The 24345-nt window shown below is 43.1% G+C and overlaps 1 protein-coding gene across 1 annotated transcript in view; it reads left to right on the forward strand.

Annotated features, from left to right (window-relative positions):
* Window positions 1-24345, forward strand: part of ABCA4 (ATP binding cassette subfamily A member 4) — a 105996-nt gene that overhangs the window by 4106 nt on the left and 77545 nt on the right. The window contains exons 2-8 of the mRNA XM_043491309.1: window positions 4218-4311; window positions 8112-8253; window positions 10610-10749; window positions 13600-13727; window positions 18890-19087; window positions 21964-22053; window positions 22468-22708. Coding sequence (XP_043347244.1) covers window positions 4218-4311; window positions 8112-8253; window positions 10610-10749; window positions 13600-13727; window positions 18890-19087; window positions 21964-22053; window positions 22468-22708 — 1033 coding nt within the window. The remainder of the gene's footprint in view (window positions 1-4217; window positions 4312-8111; window positions 8254-10609; window positions 10750-13599; window positions 13728-18889; window positions 19088-21963; window positions 22054-22467; window positions 22709-24345) is intronic.

Genomic DNA, 24345 nt, shown 5'->3' on the forward strand with positions numbered 1-24345 from the left:
AGCCCAGCGGAAGAATCTGTCCTATCTCGGGGCCTCTCCTTTTGCCCCTCCACCCCCACGAACATGATACAGTTCTGTGGTGACCTAGAATCCTATTTTCGACGTCTCAGACTCAAGGAATATTTCCAACACACCTCTGACCAACATATTAACCCACAGAGACCTTCCTGCCAACACTACAAAAAGAAGGATTCTGGGTGGACTCCTCCTGAAGGTCGAAACAGCAGCCTGGATTTCTACATAGACTGCTTCCGCTGACGTGCACGAGCTGAAATTGTGGAAAAGCAGCATCGCTTACCCCATAACCTCAGCCATGCAGAACACAGTGCCATCCACAGCCTCAGAAACAACTCTGACATCATAATCAAAAAGGCTGACAAAGGAGGTGCTGTCGTCATCATGAATAGGTCGGAGTATGAACAAGAGGCTACTAGGCAGCTCTCCAACACCACTTTCTACAAGCTATTACCCTCTGATCCCACTGAGAGTTACCAAAAGAAACTACAGCATTTGCTCAAGAAACTCCCTGAAAAAGCACAAGAACAAATCCGCACAGACACACCCCTGGAGCCCCGACCTGGGGTATTCTATCTGCTACCCAAGATCCATAAACCTGGAAATCCTGGACGCCCATCATCTCAGGCATTGGCACCCTGACAGCAGGATTGTCTGGCTATGTAGACTCCCTCCTCAGGCCCTTCGTTACCAGCACTCCCAGCTATCTTCGAGACACCACCGATTTCCTGAGGAAACTACAGTCCATTGGTGATCTTCCTAAAAACACCATCCTAGCCACTATGGATGTAGAAGCCCTCTACACCAACATTCCACACAAAGATGGACTACAAGCCGTCAGGAACAGTATCCCCGATACTGTCACGGCTAACCTGGTGGCAGAACTTTGTGACTTTGTCCTGACCCATAACTATTTCACATTTGGTGACAATGTATACCTTCAAATCAGCGGCACTGCGATGGGTACCCGCATGGCCCCACAGTATGCCAACATTTTTATGGCTGACTTAGAACAACGCTTCCTCAGATCTCGTCCCCTAATGCCCCTACTCTACTTGCGCTACATTGATGACATCTTCATCATCTGGACCCATGGAAAAGAAGCTCTTGAGGAATTCCACCATGATTTCAACAATTTCCATCCCACCATCAACCTCAGCCTGGACCAGTCCACACAAGAGATCCACTTCCTGGACACTACGGTGCTAATAAGCGATGGTCACATAAACACCACCCTATATCGGAAACCTACTGACTGCTATTCCTACCTACATGCCTCTAGCTTTCATCCAGATCATACCACTCGATCCATTGTCTACAGCCAAGCGCTACGATATAACCGCATTTGCTCCAACCCCTCAGACAGAGACAAACACCTACAAGATCTCTATCATGCATTCCTACAACTACAATACCCACCTGCTGAAGTGAAGAAACAGATTGACAGAGCCAGAAGAGTACCCAGAAGTCACCTACTACAGGACAGGCCCAACAAAGAAAACAACAGAACGCCACTAGCCATCACCTTCAGCCCCCAACTAAAACCTCTCCAACGCATCATCAAGGATCTACAACCTATCCTGAAGGACGACCCATCACTCTCACAGATCTTGGGAGACAGGCCAGTCCTTGCTTACAGACAGCCCCCCAATCTGAAGCAAATACTCACCAGCAACCACACACCACACAACAGAACCACTAACCCAGGAACCTATCCTTGCAACAAAGCCCGTTGTCAACTCTGTCCACATATCTATTCAGGGGATACCATCATAGGGCCTAATCACATCAGCCACACTATCAGAGGCTCATTCACCTGCGCATCTACCAATGTGATATATGCCATCATGTGCCAGCAATGCCCCTCTGCCATGTACATTGGCCAAATGTACTGGACAGTCTCTACGTAAAAGAATGAATGGACACAAATCAGACGTCAAGAATTATAACATTCAAAAACCAGTTGGAGAACACTTCAATCTCTCTGGTCACTCGATCACAGACCTAAGAGTGGCTATACTTCAACAAAAAAGCTTCAAAAACAGACTCCAACGAGAGACTGCTGAATTGGAATTAATTTGCAAACTGGATACAATTAACTTAGGCTTGAATAGAGACTGGGAATGGATGAGTCATTACACAAAGTAAAACTATTTCCCCATGGTATTTCTCCCTCCCGCCCCACCCCCCACCGTTCCTCTGATATTCTTGTTAACTGCTGGAATTAGCCTACCTGCTTGTCACCACGAAAGGTTTTCCTCCTCCCCCCCCCCCCCCGCTATTGGTGATGGCTTATCTTAAGTGATCACTCTCCTTACAGTGTGTATGATAAACCCATTGTTTCATGTTCTCTGTGTGTGTGTATATAAATCTCTCCTCTGTTTTTTCCACCAAATGCATTCGATGAAGTGAGCTGTAGCTCACGAAAGCTTATGCTCTAATAAATTTGTTAGTCTCTAAGGTGCCACAAGTACTCCTTTTCTTTTTGCGAATACAGACTAACACGGCTGCTACTCTGAAACCTGTGGAAGAAATTGTCTTTCCTTCTGAGCACACACAGGGAACTGTGGGAAGGCATTAGAGTATCGTCAGCACTCAAGTGACTTTTAGCTGGGTTACCAAATTGAGTGAAAGCAGCACACAGTTTTAGCCTAGCGCCTGAGAGGAGCCAGCTAGCCTGGGTTGAGACTGAGATTTTTGTATGTGGACAGGAGGCAATTGGAGGCAACAACACCCATGTAAGAACCCTGGAGAACTCTGCACTGAAGACATACCCTAGGAGCCTGTTTGATTTTTCTTCCACTAAAATCACTGGTGGTAGGGCTGTCCAGTCATCCTAACAAATGAACTGAAGTGGATGTTAATTTTTAGGGAAAATCCAGGCCTTGTGGAGGGAGGTGAAAGCTGGGAGGGACAGAGAGGTAGGATGACCAGATGTCCTGATTTTATAAGGACAGTCCTGATTTTGGGTCTTTTTCTTATATAGGCTTCTATTCCCCACCACCACCCCCCTTCCCGATTTTTCACATTTGCTGTCTGGTCACCCTACAGAGAGGCATCTTCCCCAACTGCACAGCTACTCCTTACTCCCGGAAAACAGGAGGATCTGCACAGTGTCAGGTTTCCCAATCCCTTGGTCTAGCAGTGCTCCCCTCCCCCCAGCCCAAACTCCTGGCTGGCTTTTAGAAGCACTAAACTGTATTTTTTTTAACTCAAGATTAAATGTGTGAAATAGGAAATGCTTGCTTGGCAAAAATTTCTCCACCCTTCAGCCATAAACCTAGGCTGTGCTTAATTAAAGCTAATAGACAAAGTTACAGTGGAAAAGACAGGGCAGCTCCAAAACCCTGTTTTTAATTATACTGTGGAATTTTTTTCTGCTAGATCCCTGTCACCATTTAGCCTGAAGAAAGCCCAGGGCACATGATGCATTCTGCAGATTGCTGTACATATCTGGTGCCCCGGGGGAGAATTTCCTATGTGCAAACTAACTACTCAGGAGTTGGGAAAAGTCTGTTGTGGCTGTTACAGAAAAGTGTAACGCAAGGTGGATAGGAACAGAAAAACACAGCAAGCCCTCCCAGCGCAAATACAGCACCAAACAATAATAATAAAGGGCCAGCGAAGTGGGGAATGTGTGGTAGTTGCTATATGCTATAACTATCAAAGAAAGATATCAAAAGGGAAAAAAATGGATAGTTTTAACTAGCCAGATAAGCATCTGAAGAGAAAATATATTTTGTGGGGGTACAACTGCTAACTCAGCAGAAGGAGTTGGTTGCAGGTGTGCTACATGAACCTTGTCCTTTTTCATCCCTATAATTTCCTGTGGGCCACAGAGGCTGTTAATCCCATTTCATGAGAAGCTCATTGCACGGTTACTCAGAGCTTATTCTTCTCCAACCTCCCCCACCCCAGCCCGTCAGTCCTGCGTCACTGTCTGACTAGCTGTTCTTCTCAACAACCGTCAAGAATTATTATTTTTTGTTATTATTTTAGTCATCTATTCTTAGCTGTTTAGCACCTGCTGGCTCCTCTTTTTTTTACCTTAGCTCTTTAGTCGTCCTTGGTTTTTAAACATTCTTCCAGGGGAGGGAGAGGAGCACTGGGTTCATGGTGATGTTCAGTGGGGCTCTGTTTGTTTGGTAAATTACTGGATTAATTATGTCACATTTATTTTGTATACACTTTTTTCTCCCCAGCTTCGTTTTCTGGTGGAGCTTGCATGGCCTTTGTCTTTATTTCTTGTCCTTGTCTGGCTGAGGAAGGCTAACCCAGTCTATCGCCAACATGAATGTAAGAATATATGTCATAAAACTAAAACAATAATAATAATTAATAATTTTTATTGCAATAATGTCTAGAGGCCCCAATCAGGACGCAAGGCCCAGTTGTGCTAAGTGTTGTACACATAAAAAGATGGCCCTGCCCTAAGTAGTTTATAGTTTTAGTCATTTGGGGGAATATAATGTCCCTGAATTAAAGTAACACAACAAAAAATCCTATGTTAATTTATGGGCCATTTCTCTGCTTATAAAGGCAGCAGCCATACCAATACTATCCTAATAGTAGATACTGGGAGTTGTCTGTTCTGAGGATTCTGAGTGCTGCTTATTTCTCTGCCATTGATGGCACCTTGCTCTGCCAATAACCGCTCTTCTCATTTCCCAAATGTAATTGCTTGGCTCTATGCACATATTGGTCTAAACACTGGTCTGACTTACCCTCTGGAATATCGGTGGGGTTGCAAGGTTATAGATCTGGCCAGAATTAGGCCTGTTGTTGGAAATCCTCCCAAGAAATTTCCCAGAAGTTTCCAGATCACAGGCCCTGGGGGACTTCAATCATCCTGACATCGGCTGGGAGGGGGGAGACATATAGCAGTGCCCAGACAATCCGGATGTTTTTGGAGAGTGTTGGGGACAACTTCCTGGTGCAAGTGCTGGAGGAATCAACTAGGAGCTGTGCCTCTCTTGATCTGCTGCTCACAAACAGGGAAGAATTGGTAGGGGAAGTAGAAGTGGGTGGCAACCTGGGCAGCAGTGACCACGAGATGGTCGAGTTCAGGATCCTGACACAAGGAAGAAAGGAGAGCAGCAGAATACGAACACTGGACTTCAGAAAAGCAGACTTTGACTCCCTCAGGGAACTGATGGGCAGGATCCCCTGGGAGGCTAATATGAGGGGGAAAGGAGACCAGGAGAGCTGGCTGTATTTTAAAGAAGCCTTATTGAGGGCGTAGGAACAAACCATCCCGATGTGCAGAAAGGATAGCAAATATGGCAGGCAACCAGCTTGGCTTAACAGTGAAATCTTCGGTGAGCTTAAACACAAAAAGGAAGCTTACAAGAAGTGGAAACTTGGACAGATGACTGGGGAGGAGTATAAAGATATTGCTCGAAGATGCAGGGTTGTAATCAGGCAGATTTAGAGCACAATTACAGTTGCAGTTAGCAAGGGATGTGAAGGGTAACAAGAAGGTGTGTCTAGAGGTATATTAGCAACAAGAAGGTGTTCAGAGAAAGTGTGAGATCCTTACTGAATGGGGGAAGCAACCTAGTGACAGACTGTGTGAAAAAAGCTGAAGTACTCAATGCTTTTTTTGTCTTGGTCTTCACAGATAAGGTCAGCTCCCAGACTGCTGCACTGGGTAGCACAGCATGGGGAGGAGGTGAGCAGCCCTCAGTGGTGAAAGAACAGGTTAAGGACTATTTAGAAATAGCTGGACATGCACACAAGTCCATGGGCCTGGATCTAATGCATCAGAGGGTGCTGAGGGAGTTGGCTGATGTGATTGCAGAGAAATTGGCCATTATCTTTGAAAACTCATGGTGATCAGGGGAGGTCTGGACAATTGGAAAAAGGCAATTATAGTGCCCATCTTTAAAAAAGGGAAGAAAGAAAATCCGGGGAACTACAGACTGGTCAGCCTCATCTATTTCCCTGGAAAAATCCTGCAGCAGGTTCTCAAAGAATCCATTCTGAAGCACTTGAAGGAGAGGAAAGTGATCAGGAAGAGTCAAGATGGATTCACCAAGGGCAAGTCATGCCTGACCAACCTGATTGCCTTCTATGATGAGATAACTGTCTCCATGAATATGAGAAAGGCGGTGGATGTGATATATCTTGACTTTATCAAAGCTTTTGATACAGTCTCCCACAGTATTCTTGCCAGCAAGTTAAAAAAGTATGGATTGGATGAATGGACTATAAGGTGGATAGAAAGATGGCTACATCATTGGGCTCAACAGGTAGTAATCAACGGCTTGATGTCTAGTTGGCAGCTGGTATCACATGGAGTGCCACAGGAGTCAGTCCTGGGGCCGGTTTTATTCAACATCTTCATTAATGATCTGGATGATGGGATGGATTTCACCCTCAGCAAGTTCGCGGATGACACTAAGATGGGGAGAGAGGTAGATACACTGGAAGGTAGGGATAGGGTCAAGAGTAAGCTACACAAATTGGAGGATTGAGCTAAAAGAAATTTGATGAGGTTCAACAAGGACAAGTTCAGAGTTCTGCTCTTAGGACAGAAGAATTTCATGCACTACTACAAGCTGGAGACCGACTGCCTTAAGCAGCAGTTCTGCAGAAAAGGAGTTGGGGATTGCAGTGGACGAGAAGCTGGATATGAGTCAACAGTGTGTCCTTGTTGCCAAGAAGGCTAATGGCATATTGGGCTGCATTAATAGGAGCATTGCCAGCAGATCAAGGGCACTGGTGAGACCACATCCAGTTGCATTGCATCCAGTTTTAGGCCCCCCCATTACAGAAAGGATGTGGACAAATTGGAGACAATCCAGTGGAGGGCAATTAAAATGATTAGGGGGCTGGGGCACATGACTTATGAGGAGAGGCTGAGGGAACTGGGCTTATTTAGTTTGCAGAACAGAAGAATGGGGGGGGGGGTTTGATAGCACCCTTCAACTACCTGAAGGGGGGTTCCAAAGATTCATAGATACTAAGGTCAGAAGGGACCATTATGATCATCTAGTCCGACCTCCTGCACAACGCAGGCCACAGAATCTCACCCACCCACTCCTGCGAAAAACCTCTCACCTATGTCTGAGCTACTGAAGTCCTCAAATCGTGGTTTAAAGACTTCAAGGAGCAGAGAATCCTCCATCAAGTAACCCGTGCCCCATGCTACAGAGGAAGGTGAATGAGGATGGAGCTAGGCTGTTCTCAGTGGTGGCAGTTGACAGAACAAGAAGCAATGGTCTCAAGTTGCAGTGCGGGAGGTCTAGGTTGTATATTAGGAAAAACTATTTCACTAGGAGGGTGATTGAAGCACTGGAATGGGTTACCTAAGGCTTCAGAAAGCCCTGGCTGGGATGATTTAGTTGGGGTTGGTCCGGCTTTGAGCAGCGGATTAGACTAGATGATCTCCTGAGGTCTCTTCCACCCCATATCTTCTATGATTCTATTAAATTAATTATTTGGTTTGAAGTCCTGGAATTACTCCCCACTAAAACTCACATTTGTGAATATTAATATGACGAGGAGTACTTGTGGCACCTTAGAGACTAACAAATTTATTAGAGCATAAGCTTTCGTGAGCTACAGCTCACTTCATCGGATGCATTGCAATGCAATGGAAATGCATCCGATGAAGTGAGCTGTAGCTCACGAAAGCTTATGCTCTAATAAATTTGTTAGTCTCTAAGGTGCCACAAGTACTCCTTTTCTTTTTGCGAATACAGACTAACACGGCTGCTACTCTGAAACCTGTGATTAATATGACATGGTCCTTAACATAATCATTTTAGTAAATGTGGAGGGTGGGATTTTCAAAATGGTCAGCATTGGCCTAACTCTGTTTCCTTTGAAATCAATGGGAGTTCTACCACTGACTTCAGAGGGAGCAGAGTTAGACCAATTCTGAGTGGTTTTGAAAATAATACACAGAACATACGTCTTTTTATTTGACAAAGACAAAAACCTGAAAAAAACTTTCCTGGCTAACAAAGTAACCATAACATTCCTCTTGCAACAAGAAAACATGTGAAACTCCTAATGTTCATTCAAGCTGCCTTAGGAATGAAACCCAACAATTAATATTTTGTCTTCTCTTCTCTGTTTCATATACACAGGCCATTTTCCAAATAAGGCTATGCCCTCTGCAGGAACACTGCCATGGTTACAGGGCATCTTCTGTAATATGAACAATCCTTGTTTCCGCAGCCCCACCCCTGGAGAATCTTCTGGCATTGTGTCTAACTACAACAACTCCATGTAAGCAAAGAGGAATCTACTGCATTCAGGGAAAAGATATGTGTGTGCCAGGTTGGGGCTGCATTAGTATACTGAGGTCCTGGAGAAATGCCTAGCAGCCTGTCTCTAATGCATATCACATGTGACAGATCTTGGTGAGCAGTCATGGAATAACTTCAGACACAAAGTCCACCCTCAGATTGGCTGTAATCCCCATCCCCTATCAATGGGGTGGATTCATGATAAAGGGTATTTTATAGAATTATTCTGCAGTGTGAATTAAAATCCAGCCCTTGGCAGAAAGTTGAGCATCCAGGAAGACTGGATGGTTCAGGATAGAAATAACTGTAGCATGTAAATCTAGATCTAGATCTAGCCCTGGTCAATAAAGACCAAAAGGTTGCATCTGACGGCAGTTCTATGGCCTGTGTCAATTGAGTTTGGTGGTGTCCCTCCAATTGCCAGTGAACAAGTGTCCACATCACAAAAACCACCACTTCAGTTGCCAATTATAGTAGAAGCCTAAGAACAAAGGCCCAGGATTTAAGAGTATAGTACCTGATTTGTCTTTTCCTATCATTTGAGATACTTCCTCTAAATCAGGACTGGGACAAACTGACAATGTGGGAAAGCTTTCATTGACTCCGCCCATGCTGTACCTGTCTTGGTAAAATATAAAAGACTTCCCTCAGTCTGTCAATTCTCAAACACTAAATTCACTCATGGGGAGATGGACAAAATTCTGATCTTTTGGTCAGAATGATCTTTGCAAGTGCTTCTGTGTGTTGTGTATTATAGCTGACTCATGCAAGTCACAGAGTTTAGCAGGGCAAGGACATCTAGAGCAAAATGAGGACAATTGCAAAATCTGTTAAAACATGCAGAAAATAATGGCCACATGCCCATTTGCCGGGGGCGGTTTTATCTTTTGAGAAGTGATACTCAGACCTCTGAGGTTCAAGAGCCAAATTAGCAATCAACATTGCCTAAAAGAGCCACATTAGTGTGAATTCATTGTTTCATTTACTATAGTACTATATATTCATATTTAAACAGTATGATGGGAAATGTTTAGTTTAGTTTATTCACACAGCAAAATGACTGACCAAGTATTATTATTTTATCAATTACAGTTGGTTGTTAATATAGGAAAAGCATCCTGATTGGTTAATAACTAGATTGGCTAATAATTAAATCAGTGTTTTAATATCATGTGCTGCAAAGAACTACAGAAAGACTCATTAAAGAACCACTTGCAGTTCATGAGCTTCAATCTGAGTAACATTGCTTTAGAGACTCCAAAGCAGAAACATCCATGAGCTAACAACATCAAGGCCATCAAAGGTGCAGCCATCTGAAACTGGCCCACTTTGGTTTTCCCTTTTCATTTCACTTTCTTTTTTTGTTTATCTGTGAACATTTAAAATGTTAAATCAAACTGAGTGGCCTATGAGCTAGTGTATTTGTTTTCTGTATAATGCACCTTTACTTTTCTAGGTAGTCTCTTTTTCTTGCTGCTGCTATGTGAGGCAAATCAGATTCAACACATCAGAAGAGGCAAACACACTGTGCTCTCTGAGAGATTTGATTTGACTTCCTTTTTGTTTTGCTATTTCCTATAATCTAAAATAAGTTATTTAGGTTGAAAGTATCAGTCTTTGTATGGAAAAATATAGCACTCTTAAAGAAATTCAGTGTTTCAGCAACGATGTATGTCCAGGTTCTATCTCCTGCCCACTGCATAGGGTATGGTCATCTGTGACAGCTCAATACCTAGATGTGCTCTGTTTCTCACTGCTACTTGTTAGAATTTATTTGTACCTGTTCCACAAATACAGAGCCTGATTCTTCCACCCTTACTTGTATTGTACTACTGTACCTTACTCTATGGGGGGGGAAGGCCACACTCTGAGTAAAATACTACTCAACATGAGTAAGCATGACCAAATTAGGCTCAAAGTAATTTTCGTTTTCAAATTGGGCTTGTAGGTTGCTGCTGGTTAGTGCAAATTTTGATTCTGTTACAATAGATCAAATAGTCTCTCTGTAATAGTTGTTAGATTGATGCTGCTGTATTGAATCCATAGAGATTGACATGTCTATAGCCTGACAACATTAAAGCCATTCCAAAGGGTTTAAGTACAGAAATAGACTTTAACAAAATCCCAAGTATTAACATGCTCAAACTTTGGGGAAGTTTGGATTCTAATCCAGATCTGAACATTGCTCCCTATGTCTAGTGAACAGTATGACCAGATTAACCTGTGTGTGAAGAGCCTCATGCTCTTTGTTTCCGTGTTTCCCATGACATGTAAGGTTTGTCTTACCTGCCCTGTGTCATTAGTCTTTTCTAATGACTCATTGATTCATCTTTCAGCTTAGCAAGAGTGTATCAAGATGCTCAAGAGCTTCTACTCCAAGCATCTGAAATCCATGACTTGGGCAGAATCTGGGAGGAATTGCGCATTATGATCCAGTTTATGGAAACAATGAGGACTAATCCTGAAAGAATTGCAGGCAATTTGTTTCATTATATTCTTTAGACTGTAGTACATTCCCGCCCAAGAGCTGGGTAATCCTCACCTCTGCAGATAATTTCAGGAGTGAGAATACAGTTCACACCTGCCTGTTGGTAAACATACATTTAAACATTCTGTATTTGAATGGCCTTACAAATTATTGATTTAAATTCTAAAAGGACACTCCAAAAATTAGTGGGACAAAAATGGATTGCCCCAGAGAGTGGCAGTGACCTATTCTAGCTACAAGTCCTTCACCTCAGAAGTTTGTGTGTGTGTGTATGCATGCGTGCGCACGCACTAAAATCTAATATTGTGACTCAGCAAATATTTGTTAATAAGACAATATATACAGTGACTCTAATAAACAATATGATGCAGGTGTTCTAGGATGGTGTGTGCATATACTGTATGGATGTCATGAGGGGACTAACTCAGTGTGAATAGCTTGGGGCACCTCAAAATACCCCAAAATGTAGGCTTTTTAAGAACACAAATATATTCTGAGCTGTATTTTGGAAGTGAGCTGCAAAAACTGATCCCAAACAATCAGCTCTGTGGGAGTGAGGGAAAGCACAAAATGCCAGAGCTTTGAAGTTCAGAGTTGCAGGGCTGCACTCCAGGTTTTTCAAGCTTTTCAACTTTCTTTGCAATCCCAGTTCTGCATTTGGTGTTCCTTTACAAGGCATGTCAGCTCTATTTAAGTCAGAAAATAAACAAGTGTCCAGCTGCCAGGCATCCTGTGTAGCCCAATATTAGTGCTGCTTCAGAATCCCAGTTTAAAAAAAAAAAGTCAATGGCCTGATTTATTTTAAAATAAAAGTTGTTCTGCTTGTTCATAAAGCAGCCAACAAAACTCATGCTGGGGGATAAAGAAACAGGATGAGAAGCACTACTCTTTCCTCTGCATGGAAGGAATTACTAGTGCTGTGTGTGTGTGTGTGTGTGTGTGTGTGTGTGTGTAAAAGTTACATATATAAACTGTGTTAAGAGAACATTAAGGGGGAAAAGACAAGCATACAAAAATTAGGAAATGCCACAATTAAGGTTGTTTGTATCAGTCCACCTTCCCCTGGCTCTTTGAACCAGTCCCAAGACTCGGCCAACCCATCACAGTCCCCATCCCACCCAGTCTCTCCCTTTGCCATTTCCCTAGTCCCAGTTCCTAACTTTTCTGCATGCCTGTGAGCCTGATCCCTCCTCCACACTGGGGAGGCATGAACAGTGGGAAGCACAGGATACAGTCTCCCTGCTCTCCGTTCCTGTCCTTGGTGCCACAGCAACCCTAGGTTTCCTGCAGGAGCAATTACAGGGAAGGTCTTGCTCAGCCCCTGGACTCCTGTGTATGTTCAATGCTGATGGAATCTTTGGCGTATTTACCTGCCAAACCCTAACAAGTCTCTACTGAGTATGAACTGAGATATTCAGAAGCTCATAACTTGGCCAAATTTAGCAGATTTTCCCAGCGATGGCACAAAATGACACATCCTAACACCAGTGCAACCTCCTTTCTCCCTCAAGCTCCCCAGACAAATTTCAAGAGCCTGCTGCAAAGCATGGAGGACTAGAGTTTCTCAAATAATTATAAGAATTGTTTTTAATATGGGCAAAAAAAACCATTTTCCTCTAGCTTTATTCTGGGAAACAGCTGAACTGTTTTTGCTGAAATTTTCCAAAACAATTTAGTGTGAGGCAGATATCTATCATGGAAAATTTCATCCCAAACACTAGTCTGGTGAAGTTAAAAACAACTGAAAACAGGATCTTATAATGGGAGGTGTCCAGCAACCTTAAGTACGGGTGGCACTATCTGCACTATCTATGAGATACACTAGAACATTCAACAGTAATGGTGCCGAACTTACGGGCCAAATTCTGAGATCCTTACTGAGTTTTTACTTGGATAGTTTTCATGCAAAATTCCTGTTGACATCAGCAAGAGTTTTCAGGGTTTTGGCTCATTAGTAACCTTATCAGGAGTTAAGGTGCTTTGGACCCATTACTGTAAATTATATATATTATCATAAAGATGGAAGAAATGAAATTTTGTGGCCTTTCTTGTGTGTTTGTGTCTGTGAATTGTTTCTTGAGTAGGATTTGTTTAATAGTGGGGACTATAAAGCTTTAATGCTGTTCCTGGAGACATGCCCCTTGAAAAGACTAATGAAGTTTTGCCTGTGAAAGGTTTTAAAAGGGCCATTCTTACAAAATATAAAATTAGGCTGTTAGCACACGTTGTTGTTGACAGTGAATGCAAAGTGAGTGTAAATGACACCAATTGTCAAAGGTTGTTTGTACAACACCCAGCAAAGGAGGAGGGGGAGACTGGGACATCACAACATCATAGTAACTGAATATATAAAACAAAACATGACTTCAAAAGAAAAGTCAAGATTTCCAAATGTGACCAGTGATTTTGGGTGCCTCAGTTTTCAGTTGCTTACTTTTGAGGTGCTTTTAAAAGCAATGCTCAACTATGGGGAAGGCCCTCTTACTGCTTTTAGGGGCTATCTCACTTTTGTCTCATTCAAAGTGCGGGGGACGGGGGAGATGTAAGGTTGGCGTGTGTGTTTGTGTGTTTTTAAATGTGTATGTTCATTAAGGGCCCCCTACTTTTTCCCCCATAATTCAAGCACTGTTTAGGAGATCTGATTTTCAGATGGTGGGTGCTCAATATTTCCTGAAAACAAAGCACTATTCAGGTGTCTCGTGGTGGACCTCAAAGTCACTAGTAACTATTGAAAACCTTGGCCAAAGCATACAGTTTCCATGGGTCTAAGCAGGGCATTCTTTAATTCATCTTGTCCAGCTTCTCAGTGCTCTTTACATTGCTTCCCTCTGCATTCAGGAAGAGGGTTAAGAATCCGAGACATCTTGAAAGAAGAGGAGACTCTGACGTCCTTTCTGCTGAATGATGCTGGTCTCTCAGACTCAGTGGTTTTCCAGCTGATTAATTCTCAAGTGCGCCCTGAACAGGTGGGTTGATATAGGCTATGTCTACACTTACAGCAGCAGGTAGAGTACGTACACTGCAAACACCCCCAGCATCAGTATAAATAGCAGTGTAGATGATGAGGCACTGCTTAGTTGAGAAGAGTAAAGGCATGCCAGAACCTTAACGTGTATACCCTACATGACTCTCTACATGCCTAAGTAGTCTCTCCTCTGTCTATACTGCTGGTTTTAGTAGTGTAGTGTCCTGGAGCCTTTCCCTACCACACATGTAGCTACACAACAGTGTGGATGCAGCCTGCCTTTCACTGTGGCATGTAATTACATGTACCCTACCCAGTGTAGACAAGGCCTTTTAGTATAACAGCACCCACCTGCTACTGCAAGGCAGTTATCTTTGTACATTCAGGAATAAAAAGCAGCCCAGCTGGAGGCACCAGATGGGTGATAGCACCTCTTCCCCCTTCATTAGTTTTTCCAGAATCCAGAATCCATATTTTGGCCTTAAAAAATACCTGGGGGATGGACTGAACCAAGGCACTATGGTTTGCTGCCTGTTACTCCAAAGCAGCTGAGTTAATATCTGGTAGCTACACTGCCTACCAATGAATCTGTCCCTGTGATCAAAGACTTGGCTCAGGAACATCATGCAGCTGTGCCCCATTTTAACTCAACAATGTGGTGAACAGCAAGGGAGAACTCTGAGGGTAGAAACGTTTAACTTCACTTCCTCTATGTCAGCTGGATCACACAGGGGCTTTATGGCACTGTCTCGTGGAGAAAGATGGGAGCAGTGAAAAGCAGACCAGTTGTCCTGGATCCTTAATGAATAATAGATCTACTCAGAAAATTCACAGTGAAAAGATCATTCCTGAGGTAGCTACTCAGAGGATTGTATGTGACTAAGTCCACGCTGTCTTTGGCCTTCTATGTGCCAGTGGCTGGGGAGCTCTGAGAGGAATGCTGTGCTGATGAATGAACATTGCTGAATCAGACCCCTGGGATTACTGCTCTCCATGCTGTGTGTGTGGGGGGGGGAGGGCGGGAATAATTCAGGCTGAATGACACAATTCTTCTTTTTCATTGTCACATAAAGCACAAATGCTGGAAATGTGTGGGCCTGCTTGTGGCCAGCAGGAGAGGGGATTAATGAATTGCATTCACTTCTTCTCAGACTTTACAGGTGCTAGCTGGTGTGACTGGTTGCCAGATTACTCATCCACTACAGGGCTGACTAGAGCTACGGGAAGCTCCCTCACCCAGTGAGCCCCCCCCACGCCCAGCCAGATCCATAGCTGGTGTAAAGTGGCATATTTCAACTGACTTCAATGCCACTTTGTCAATTTACACCAGCTGAGGAGCTGAAAAGCTAGGTCTCTCTAGTGCTTATGAAGTAAAAATACAGAAAAGGATCCTGTTGGGGTTCACTTCACATTTCCTTTCACTCCTCATCCCCCTCCTAGATCTGCTATACTAAGGAAATGACCCATTGTTGACTGATTGTTAGTAGTGGGTTCCCAGGTGCCTTTCCTTATCTAGTATTGAAACCAGTTTGGCTATATACAGGGCCAAAATATTTTCAACACAGCTGCAGAAAGCATGATCCTGACTTCCAGTAACGTGGATATCTGTCATGCTTTCTGTAATGGTGTTGTGAAAAGTTTGGCTCTTTCTACATCAGAATCCGAACCATTTTTAACACCAACTGAGGAAGAGCCAAAGGAAACCTGTTGTTGACTGTCAGCGCTGGTCAGGAATTTTCCAACCAAATACTTTTTAATTGGAAAATGCCAATTAGAAGAAACCAAAATGTTTTGCAGAAAACATTCTGAATTTCAGCAAGCTCTGTTGATAGCCATTGTAGATTTCCATGGGTACAGTTTATTTCTAGACTTTTGGCACTAATCACTAGCAGCAGCTCATCTTACAAAGGTTAATTTCATCCTATGAGGTAGAGTGTGTATTAGCCACGCTTCACGCATCGGGAGCTGAGAGACAGAGAGATTAAGGGCAGGTCTACGCTTAAAATGCTGCTTCTGCACAGCTGCGCCTGCTGTATCATGTAAGAGAAGATGCGCCTATGCCAATGGGAGAACTTCTCCCACCAGTGTAGTTAATCCACCTTTCCAAGAGGTGGTAGCTACATTGACAGGAGAAGCTCTCCCACTGATGTAGCCCTGCCTACATGGGGTATTAGGTTGGTATAACTATGTCGCTCAGAGGTGTGGATTTTTCACACCCCTGAGCAACTTAGTTATACGGATATAGGTCTCTAGTGGAGACCTGGCCTAAAGGCTGTAATTTTTCAAAGTGCCTATGGGAGTGACTTTCAGTGGGAATTGCATGCCTCACTCCTATAGGCCCCTTTGAAAACTGCAGCCCATGTAACTTGCCCCTGCTGAAGAAGGGGGTAGAGCCAGGACTAGAATACAGATCTTCCGAGTCTTGCTTCAGAGGCTTAATCACAAGACCATATGTCCTCTTAAGGATCTTCTGCTATTCCAGATCTGGATCTTTTACACATATACATAGTTAAACGCAATCTCTCCCTCTCTTTCCCCCAACCTCAAAGAAATTTGTTAACAAGAGTCTCGCTCCTTGGCAAACAGCTAGCTGCTGCTCCAACCTCCTACCATGCTGGGTGTGCAGGAAATGACACACTGCAAAGAAAGCAAAAACTGATCAAAAAGCCTGCTAGTTGAAAAATAGTTTGTACTTCAGCTTGCATGTTCTGGCTAAACAATGACACACTGATAAAATTAGTAGAGTTTTCTTCTAAAGAGTTGCTTTTGGGTTTCAGCACAGATAAAGATAAGCAGCTTAGAAAAGGTTGGCTACAGCCCACATTGTAGAACAACTTAAAAGGGTAGAGATTGGGTGTTTTTCTAACCTCTTCTGTTCCTGGGCAGTCTCAAAGGGCAGCTACATTGTGTAAATAAAATAGCCTCTTGCTGTTCTGCGATGAATCCCTATCAGTAACATCCACATCATGGTTTCCTCACTTGCTTTACAAATCCAAACAAAGCATTCTTACTAGCCATCAGCGCAGCTCACTTTGAGCCTGGAACTTGGGTATTGCCAACCCCAAGCCAGGCATCTGGAACACTTGTGAAACACTTTGAATACATCTACACTGCCTTGTAAACTGGGGCTTAGACTCAGGTTTGAGCCCAAACCCCCGCTACCATACACATGCAAATCTTCTGACTCAGGTTGCCAACTACGCAGAACAGGATTGACTGGGGTGGCGGGGAGTGAACCCAAGTCCCACTGTGACTTCTCTCCAAGCCCTGTCATCTTGTAGTATGGACATAGCTCAAGCCACAGACCCAAATCAGTAGTAGTGCAGTATAATGCATTAGCTTGGTTGTAAGACCCCGGACCAGCAATTGTACACCCAAGTTTTCAATGCAGTGTGGACGCTTAAGCATGGACTTGGAAACACTGTCTCCACAAGCACAGATCCCACAAACCCAGGTTTGCCATGTAGTGTAGATAGAGCCCTTGTGTCCACATTCAAAAATGCTGTCTATACTTCCCAAGCTTTGAGCAAATGCCTTCACCACAGTGGGTTAATTCTGTCAAACTGGAACAATCCAACTTTTAACTTGTTCTCACCCATCCCTCTTTGGATTTTGCCTGAAAAACACAAACCAAACTTAAAAGTCCAGTCAATACTGACATGTCTTCTGTTGCTTTCTATCCTCTCCCTTACTGTCAGGTTGTGCTAATAATATAGCCATGAGCCCTTAGAATATCTGGCTCACATAGTGTTCATGAGTTTAGGCATCAGTATAAAGTAACTTTGCACCAGCAGATCACCCCTAGGGGACATCACGTGGCACAGTCACAGGCCACACTCCATTCATCTGTCATATTTAACTTTTGAAGATTGATCATCTCATGATGAGACTATCACTGCTGCAGATTAGCCTGAAGCAATGCCATTGCAGAGTGTGCTTATCCCAGCTCAGTTCCCTTAGAGGGCGAGAGCCTATCCTTCCCATAGTGCGATGGGCAGGGCCGGTTCTAGGGTCCCATTTGGGGTGGTGGGAGGGGAATTGGGTATTTGGGGGGGCCTCTGGATATTCCTATTTAAAAAAAACAAACAACCTTCAAGGTGTCTAGGGACTAGTTAGGCCCCAGGGGAAAATCTTGGATTTTAAGAGTTTAAAAAAGTAAAATTTGGCTACTGTGTTAGGATTTTGCTGTGATTTATAATTTTATATCATGGATGAGAACTGTACATTCTGCACATATTTTGGCCTTTCTGACAATAATTTGGGGGCCCTTGAAGATCAGGGTAGGGGAGAAATGTCTCCTTAGATCCTGTGCGATGCCAGGCCTGGCTGGTATTGCATTGTCTAATAACTTGAATTGCACACACACTCAAAATATAAGTCATTTAAAATATTAATTTCAGTTGTGTGCTATATTTCATATGTGAATGTTTTAATTGTGTCATATGACACATTCTCTACAGCCTTGTTTACACACAAAAATTGTGATGCTTTAATATACTGGCACAGTTAAAGTAGCAAAGCCCTCCTTGTATGCACACAATAAGCTATATCTGCATAAGGAACCTTTATATTGGTATAACTGCAGCCACACTAGGACTTGTACCACTCTAACTAATTTGGTAAAAAGTCACCCCTAACTGAAATAATTACAGTGGTACAAAATCTGTGTGTAGACCAGACCTTCGTTGTCATTGGAGGTTTCAGAATCAGAATAGGGTTGGCCCTTTGCTCTCTGGTCAGCCAGGGTTAGGAGCATGCTCGACCCATACCAAAGGTAGAGCCACATGGCATGTTTGGCAGGTTCTGAGGCAACACTGACATACACATGGGAGCCACATTCATTCCTCCTTAGCCAGCAGGATGACTGGATATGACACAGGCCCTTCTTGAGGTGGTGGGGAGGGGGAAGAATACTTCTGTGTCTGAAAACAACTTGGATTCCCCAGTGAGGGGAGAAAAGCCTTGCCTAGGGGAGGTGATTACACATGACATCAATTGGCGGTCACTCGAGGGCTGTGGCTTCAGATGGCTGTGTCACCCTACAGTCCATGAAGGCATTGGTAGGGTCTAATTGTAACCACCAAGGCATTAGTATTGTCTCTAGTTCTTACTGAAAAGGCTGAAAGTTCCACAATGATAAAAGTGAATTGTTTTTGGCTGCAGTTTGCCTATGGAGTCCCTGACTTGACTCTGAAGGACATCGCCTGTAGCCAGACCCTACTCAACCGCTTCATTATCTTCAGCAGCCAAAGGGGTATGCATGCTGTGTACAACGCAATGTGTGCCCTTTCTCAGGAGAACCTGCAGCAAATAGAAGACTCCTTGTATGCAAATGTTGATTTTTTTAAGCTTTTCCAGCTGGTGAGTACTAACACAAATCTGCCTGGCGTGTGTTGTTTCTGGTGTTCTACTTCAAGGATTTTCTTTGCATTATAGCACCCATGTTCTAAGCCGACATTTACATTTTTGCTAGGGCAGATAATTAGGTTACTGGTTATAAGTAAGGCTAAGATTTAGTCGCAGGTAATTTTGGTAAAAGTCATGGAGAGGTCACGGGCAATAAATAAAAATTCACAGTCTGTGACCTGTCCATGACTTTCACCAAAAATACCCCTGACTAAATCTCTGCTTCTGGGTTGAGGTCTCCCTGCTTGCCAGCAATATAAACATTAAATAATAAATCTGTCTAATATATCTGAGTTTTCTCAAGTGTAAAAGTCCCTCTTCGAGTCAAAGCCCATCTCAACATAGTTTAGCCACACAGAGTGATTTTGTATAATAAACATTCTTTGCCACAGGTACTTTTGAAATGTGCTTCTTCGCAGCCCTGGAATTGATCCACTTACATTTGTTGTTTAAATCTGTGAACACTAAAATTGAGGGGTGTATATGTATTAACACACACATGCATGTGTCTACACAACCCTGTGGCTTGTTGGTGGGAATGAAAGCAAATCACAGTTCTGATAGTAAAATAAATGCAGAGTAAAAAGATCCCTTCCTTTGCTATCTGGACTTGTTTCGCTGCAGTGAGGAAAGTGAGCCTCTTTCCAGAGCATTGCTGTTATTGCAGCTGGTTGGGTAGTTGTCACGTTTTCTCCATTTCAGATGCTCGAGTTATATGAAGTATAAACACAAAGATAGTTATTTAATATCTTAACACAGCTCAGAGGGGAATTACAATTTTACTCAATGCAGAATCAGTTGCTCACTGAAATACAAAAATCCACCCTGATCAAGTGTTTCTTCACCTGCTTCATGTGTAATCAGTCTTGGCTCAATGCAGTATCAAGTGGATTAACATGGAACCACTTGGATTAAGAATATCTGTGAGTTTGACACTGGCTCTGTTTGTCTTCACTGCCTGAGGCCACTCTGTATTATATGGCCATGTGGTTATACTTGTACAACATAACCCACCACATATCTAAGGGCTTGGCTACACTTACATTTTATAGTGCTCTAACTTGCGGGCTCAGGAGTGTGAAAAATCACCCCTCTGAGCACAGCAAGTCAGAGCACTTTAAAGCGCTAGTGTAAACAGGCTCCAAGAGCTGGAAGCCAACCTCCTCATGGAGGTGGATTACCAGAAGCCCTGGAAGAGCTCTCTCCTAGCGCTCGCGGGTGACCACACTCACACTTCAAAGTGCTGCTGCTTTGCATTTTCACACTCACTTTGCACAGAAGTAAATGACTGCAGAGTGCAAGGCAGTGCAGAGTCAGCCAGCCCATTGGGAGTAAGGTTTCCAGAATTGGGCCCTGTATTGGCTCAAAGAATCCCTTCCATTCTGAAGGGCTCCATTTTCTAATGATGTTACCTTCTCTCCTAGTGAAACTGAAAACGTTTGGACAAATTTCCATCCCACTCTGTGCTGCAACTCCTAGTACATTGGGGTTCAGTAAGCTGCTATAGAACTGTGCTCTATAATATTTGGGGTGGGAGAAGCTCACTGCCTGCACATGCCCCGCTCCCCACCAGTCCTGTCTCACCCCCATGCTGTGGTAATGTAGGAGGATGTTGGTGGGGAAGAAATTTTCTCCTAGTGAATCATTCAGTCATTCCAGAGCACATCTATTTAGAAGGCTTTCTGTGATATATGAATCGTATCAGATGCATCATGCTGGAAATATTTAAAAACAGTAATTAGCACACACACGCATTGCTCTGTGTACTATGGAGGAGGAGGTGACAATTTCTCTTCCTTTCTCCTCTGGCTAATGAAAGCTGTTTCCATGTAGGGTATTTATCCTGGGTCTTTTCTGTTTGCTTAGGAGGAACTTTGCTAGCTTTTTGTTGTGTACACTGATTTCTGTTCAGTGTTGCAAAATCTTTCAAAGAAGAAAAGGCAGCTCTCTGGCCTTTCAGAGTTGTATCCATTTTTAGGTTCTTGGAGGCATCAGGGGAAAGTGAAAACATAATTTGAGGCAGTTTTTGTAGCAAGCTTCTCCATTCAATGTAACTGACATGTTAAGGTACAAGCATGTGCTCTCCATGAAACTGCTACTTTTGTGATTTCCTGTTTATCTACAGAGTGCAGCTTCTTCTGCTTTCTTAACTACTGCCATCTGAAAGAAGAAAGAGCATAGGGTTGGAAAGCAGTATATATGTGCAGTTCCAAAGGAACCTTTTTAAGAGACAGCCTGATTATAAAATTTAATAGTTAATTTAAAAGACCAGCTTTATATTTTGTTGTAATCCTAAAGAAAACAGCAGCCTGTGGAGAAGAGCAAATGAGGTACTCCACTGAAGGATGGGCCTTTGAGCCACACCACTGGCATAATCTGGCCTAAAAAGCCATTTTTACGGGTCCAGGAGGATAACCCCAATGCAAAGCACCTGTCACAAGGGCTTTTAAACCATTCCCCATACTTGTTGCTCGTATAGCAGAGGAAAGGGATGAAGCCAGGACTACCATGCACCACATAAATCTCCAGCTGTGTTTTCAGTGCCCCATGGCCATTTCATCCCATTGAGAGTTAGAGCAGTTAGTTACTTTACTCAGACTCCTTCCCCCCCCCCCCACCGCCCCAATTGTAAATAAATTGTAGCCCTCCAGGATTTCACAGTCAATAGCTGGGACAGAACTTTGAACCTTCTGCTCAAAAACAGACTCCTACCACTTGAGCTAAAGGAGAATCTACAGAGCTTTCCGTTCCCCATAGTGTAACTGGGTAGTAGACACCATTGTCCGGTAGACACTGGATTCATTTCTTCTCTATTTTTAATTTAATCACAGCTTCCCACTGTTCGAGACAGTAAGGCGCAAGGTGTTGACCTGAGATCCTGGGGGAGAGTGCTGTCTAATGTGTCTCAAGCAGTGCGAGAGGTAAGCAATCTGATAATGAACTGAATCACCCGTTTTTGGCAGTGCACAGCTCTCCTCTGCCCTTGTTTGATCCATCGGTTTGTCTCTCAAACATCTGATTTATCTGAAAGAATCCAAATTACATCAGTGGAATGGTCAAGGAGTGATGATATCTGGAAAATACATCCTTAGTCTCTTTCCCCACCATAAATATGGGTGTAAACTTCAGTGGCTATGAACCGTGACAGCCTTTATCAGTAAGGCAGAAGAGCACAAGCACCAAAACTGTCTTGTTGCCAGTGTGGGATAAAAGAGGAGAAGGCACCTTCAGGTCCCACTGCTCACCACCAGGAGGGCTGGGCACAATAAAGTCCTACCCATTCTGGTTTTCTTGTGGAGGGTTGCTGTTAATAAAGAAGTCTTGTTTTGCTACAGCTAGCCAGGAGGCCAAGCGTTCAGGACCTTTTGTTGGTTCTGCAACCGTTTGTACAAGGTGGAGGGCCAGAATCCTTCAGTCACCTGATGAGCGCCTTGTCTAATCTTCTCTGTGGCTATCCAGAGGGAAGTGGTTCCAGAATATTCTCCTTCAACTGGTATGAAGATAATAACTACAAAGCCTTCCTAGGGGTTGACTCCACCAAGAAGGAATCCATTTATTTTTATGACAATACAACCAGTAAGTTTTTCCATCAACTCCTGCAAACACTTAAGTCTTTGGGGTTGGCTATAGCATTACAGAGTGGTGTTTTTAAGCATTTGATTTGAACAATTAGTGCCTGGATGGTTACCCTTCACATTTGGGAACTAGAGATGGGAAATCCTATGATGATAGGTCTGACCGAGGCACACTTTCATTTACAATATAGGAATGTAAGAAATGCCATATTAAATCCAGATTATTGGTGTACTGAGTCCAGTATCTGTTTCTGACAGTAGGCATGACCTCCTGGTGAACAATTCTGGAATAATCTGCCCAAAAGGGAATTTTCTTAAGTCCGTCAGTTAATGGTTAATTTATGACTGCAAGCACATAAATTTAAAAAAAAAATCCTGTGTAGTGTACTGTGGATATCCTTGTTATGCAGATAAATAAACTCCTGGCCTTAATCATATATTGTGGCAATGAGTTCCACAGGTTATGTATCATATAAAAAGTATTTCCATGTATCAGTTTTAAATTTGTTACCCGTCAGTTGCATTGACTGTCCCCTTGCTTTTGTATTATGAGAGAGGGTAAATAGAGACGTCTGTTTGTTTTTTTTTACCTTCTCTACAGTTCATTATTTTATATCCATTAGGCCCCCTCCTGTTTGCCTCCTGTCTAAATTTTACCAATCTTTACAGTCTTTCCTTATATTGAAGTCTTTCTATGCCCCTAAACATTTTTCATTGCTTATATATGAGCCCTTTCTATTTCTGCTGTGCCTTAACAGCTGTATCATAACTGGTGCTGGGTATCTTTTTGTCCCATAGAACATGGAGCGCTTAGTGATAGATATTATTATTGGGTCAGTTACACCCTAGGGTCTGAGCTCCGCTGCTGTGGGATGCTTCCTGTATTTTATCCTAAACCCTGCTGCCATTTAACTCCCCTTTCTCTTTATGAATGTATATCCACCAAGGATTATAGATCTGTCTACACATGCCCAGTACTCTGCTTCCTTGGTTAGGGAACAGATGAAAGAAATGCTATCCAGCTAAATGACTGTGCTAAATGCAAGAATAAGATGGAAATTCTTTACACAAAGAGTTTAATACTGAGTTATATCTTAGGATCCAGATGCAAACTTTTTCAGAGTTCAGGATGTTCAGTCCCAGGGCTTTTAGTTTGGACTCACCTCCTGTTAGTACCATGTATGGATTAAACTACCATGGGCAGGCATAAAAATAACTACATACAATATCAACAACCATACAAAGGAGATAGATCATTGGAGAAAAAACTATAGATGTTAAGAAAAGAGAGAGGGGATACAAATGGGTTCTCTAGTTTCCTGCCATCTGAAATGTCCTATGAATGAAAACTAGCAAATATTGAAATTCACTACGTCTTAGCTTCAAAACTGCTTCGTGTCTTTGTTTCGCAACCCTAAAATCTACTCAGCAAACTTTGCCACTTGTTTCCCCTGGGTAAAGATGTATTTGAGATCTCACACTGTTGTGTTGCTTTTCAGCTACTGTGTATCTATTTAGGTACAGCACAAAGTAGCCTGTTCAGACCCCAGAGTCGAAGCGGTTTGCATTTGTGATTTGGGCAGACTGAAGCCTGCAGGATGTTATAAACAATAGAGCGTGGGTATGGTTACATAACAT

The sequence above is a fragment of the Dermochelys coriacea genome, chromosome 8, assembly GCF_009764565.3.
Source record: "Dermochelys coriacea isolate rDerCor1 chromosome 8, rDerCor1.pri.v4, whole genome shotgun sequence".
NCBI lineage: Eukaryota > Metazoa > Chordata > Testudines > Dermochelyidae > Dermochelys > Dermochelys coriacea.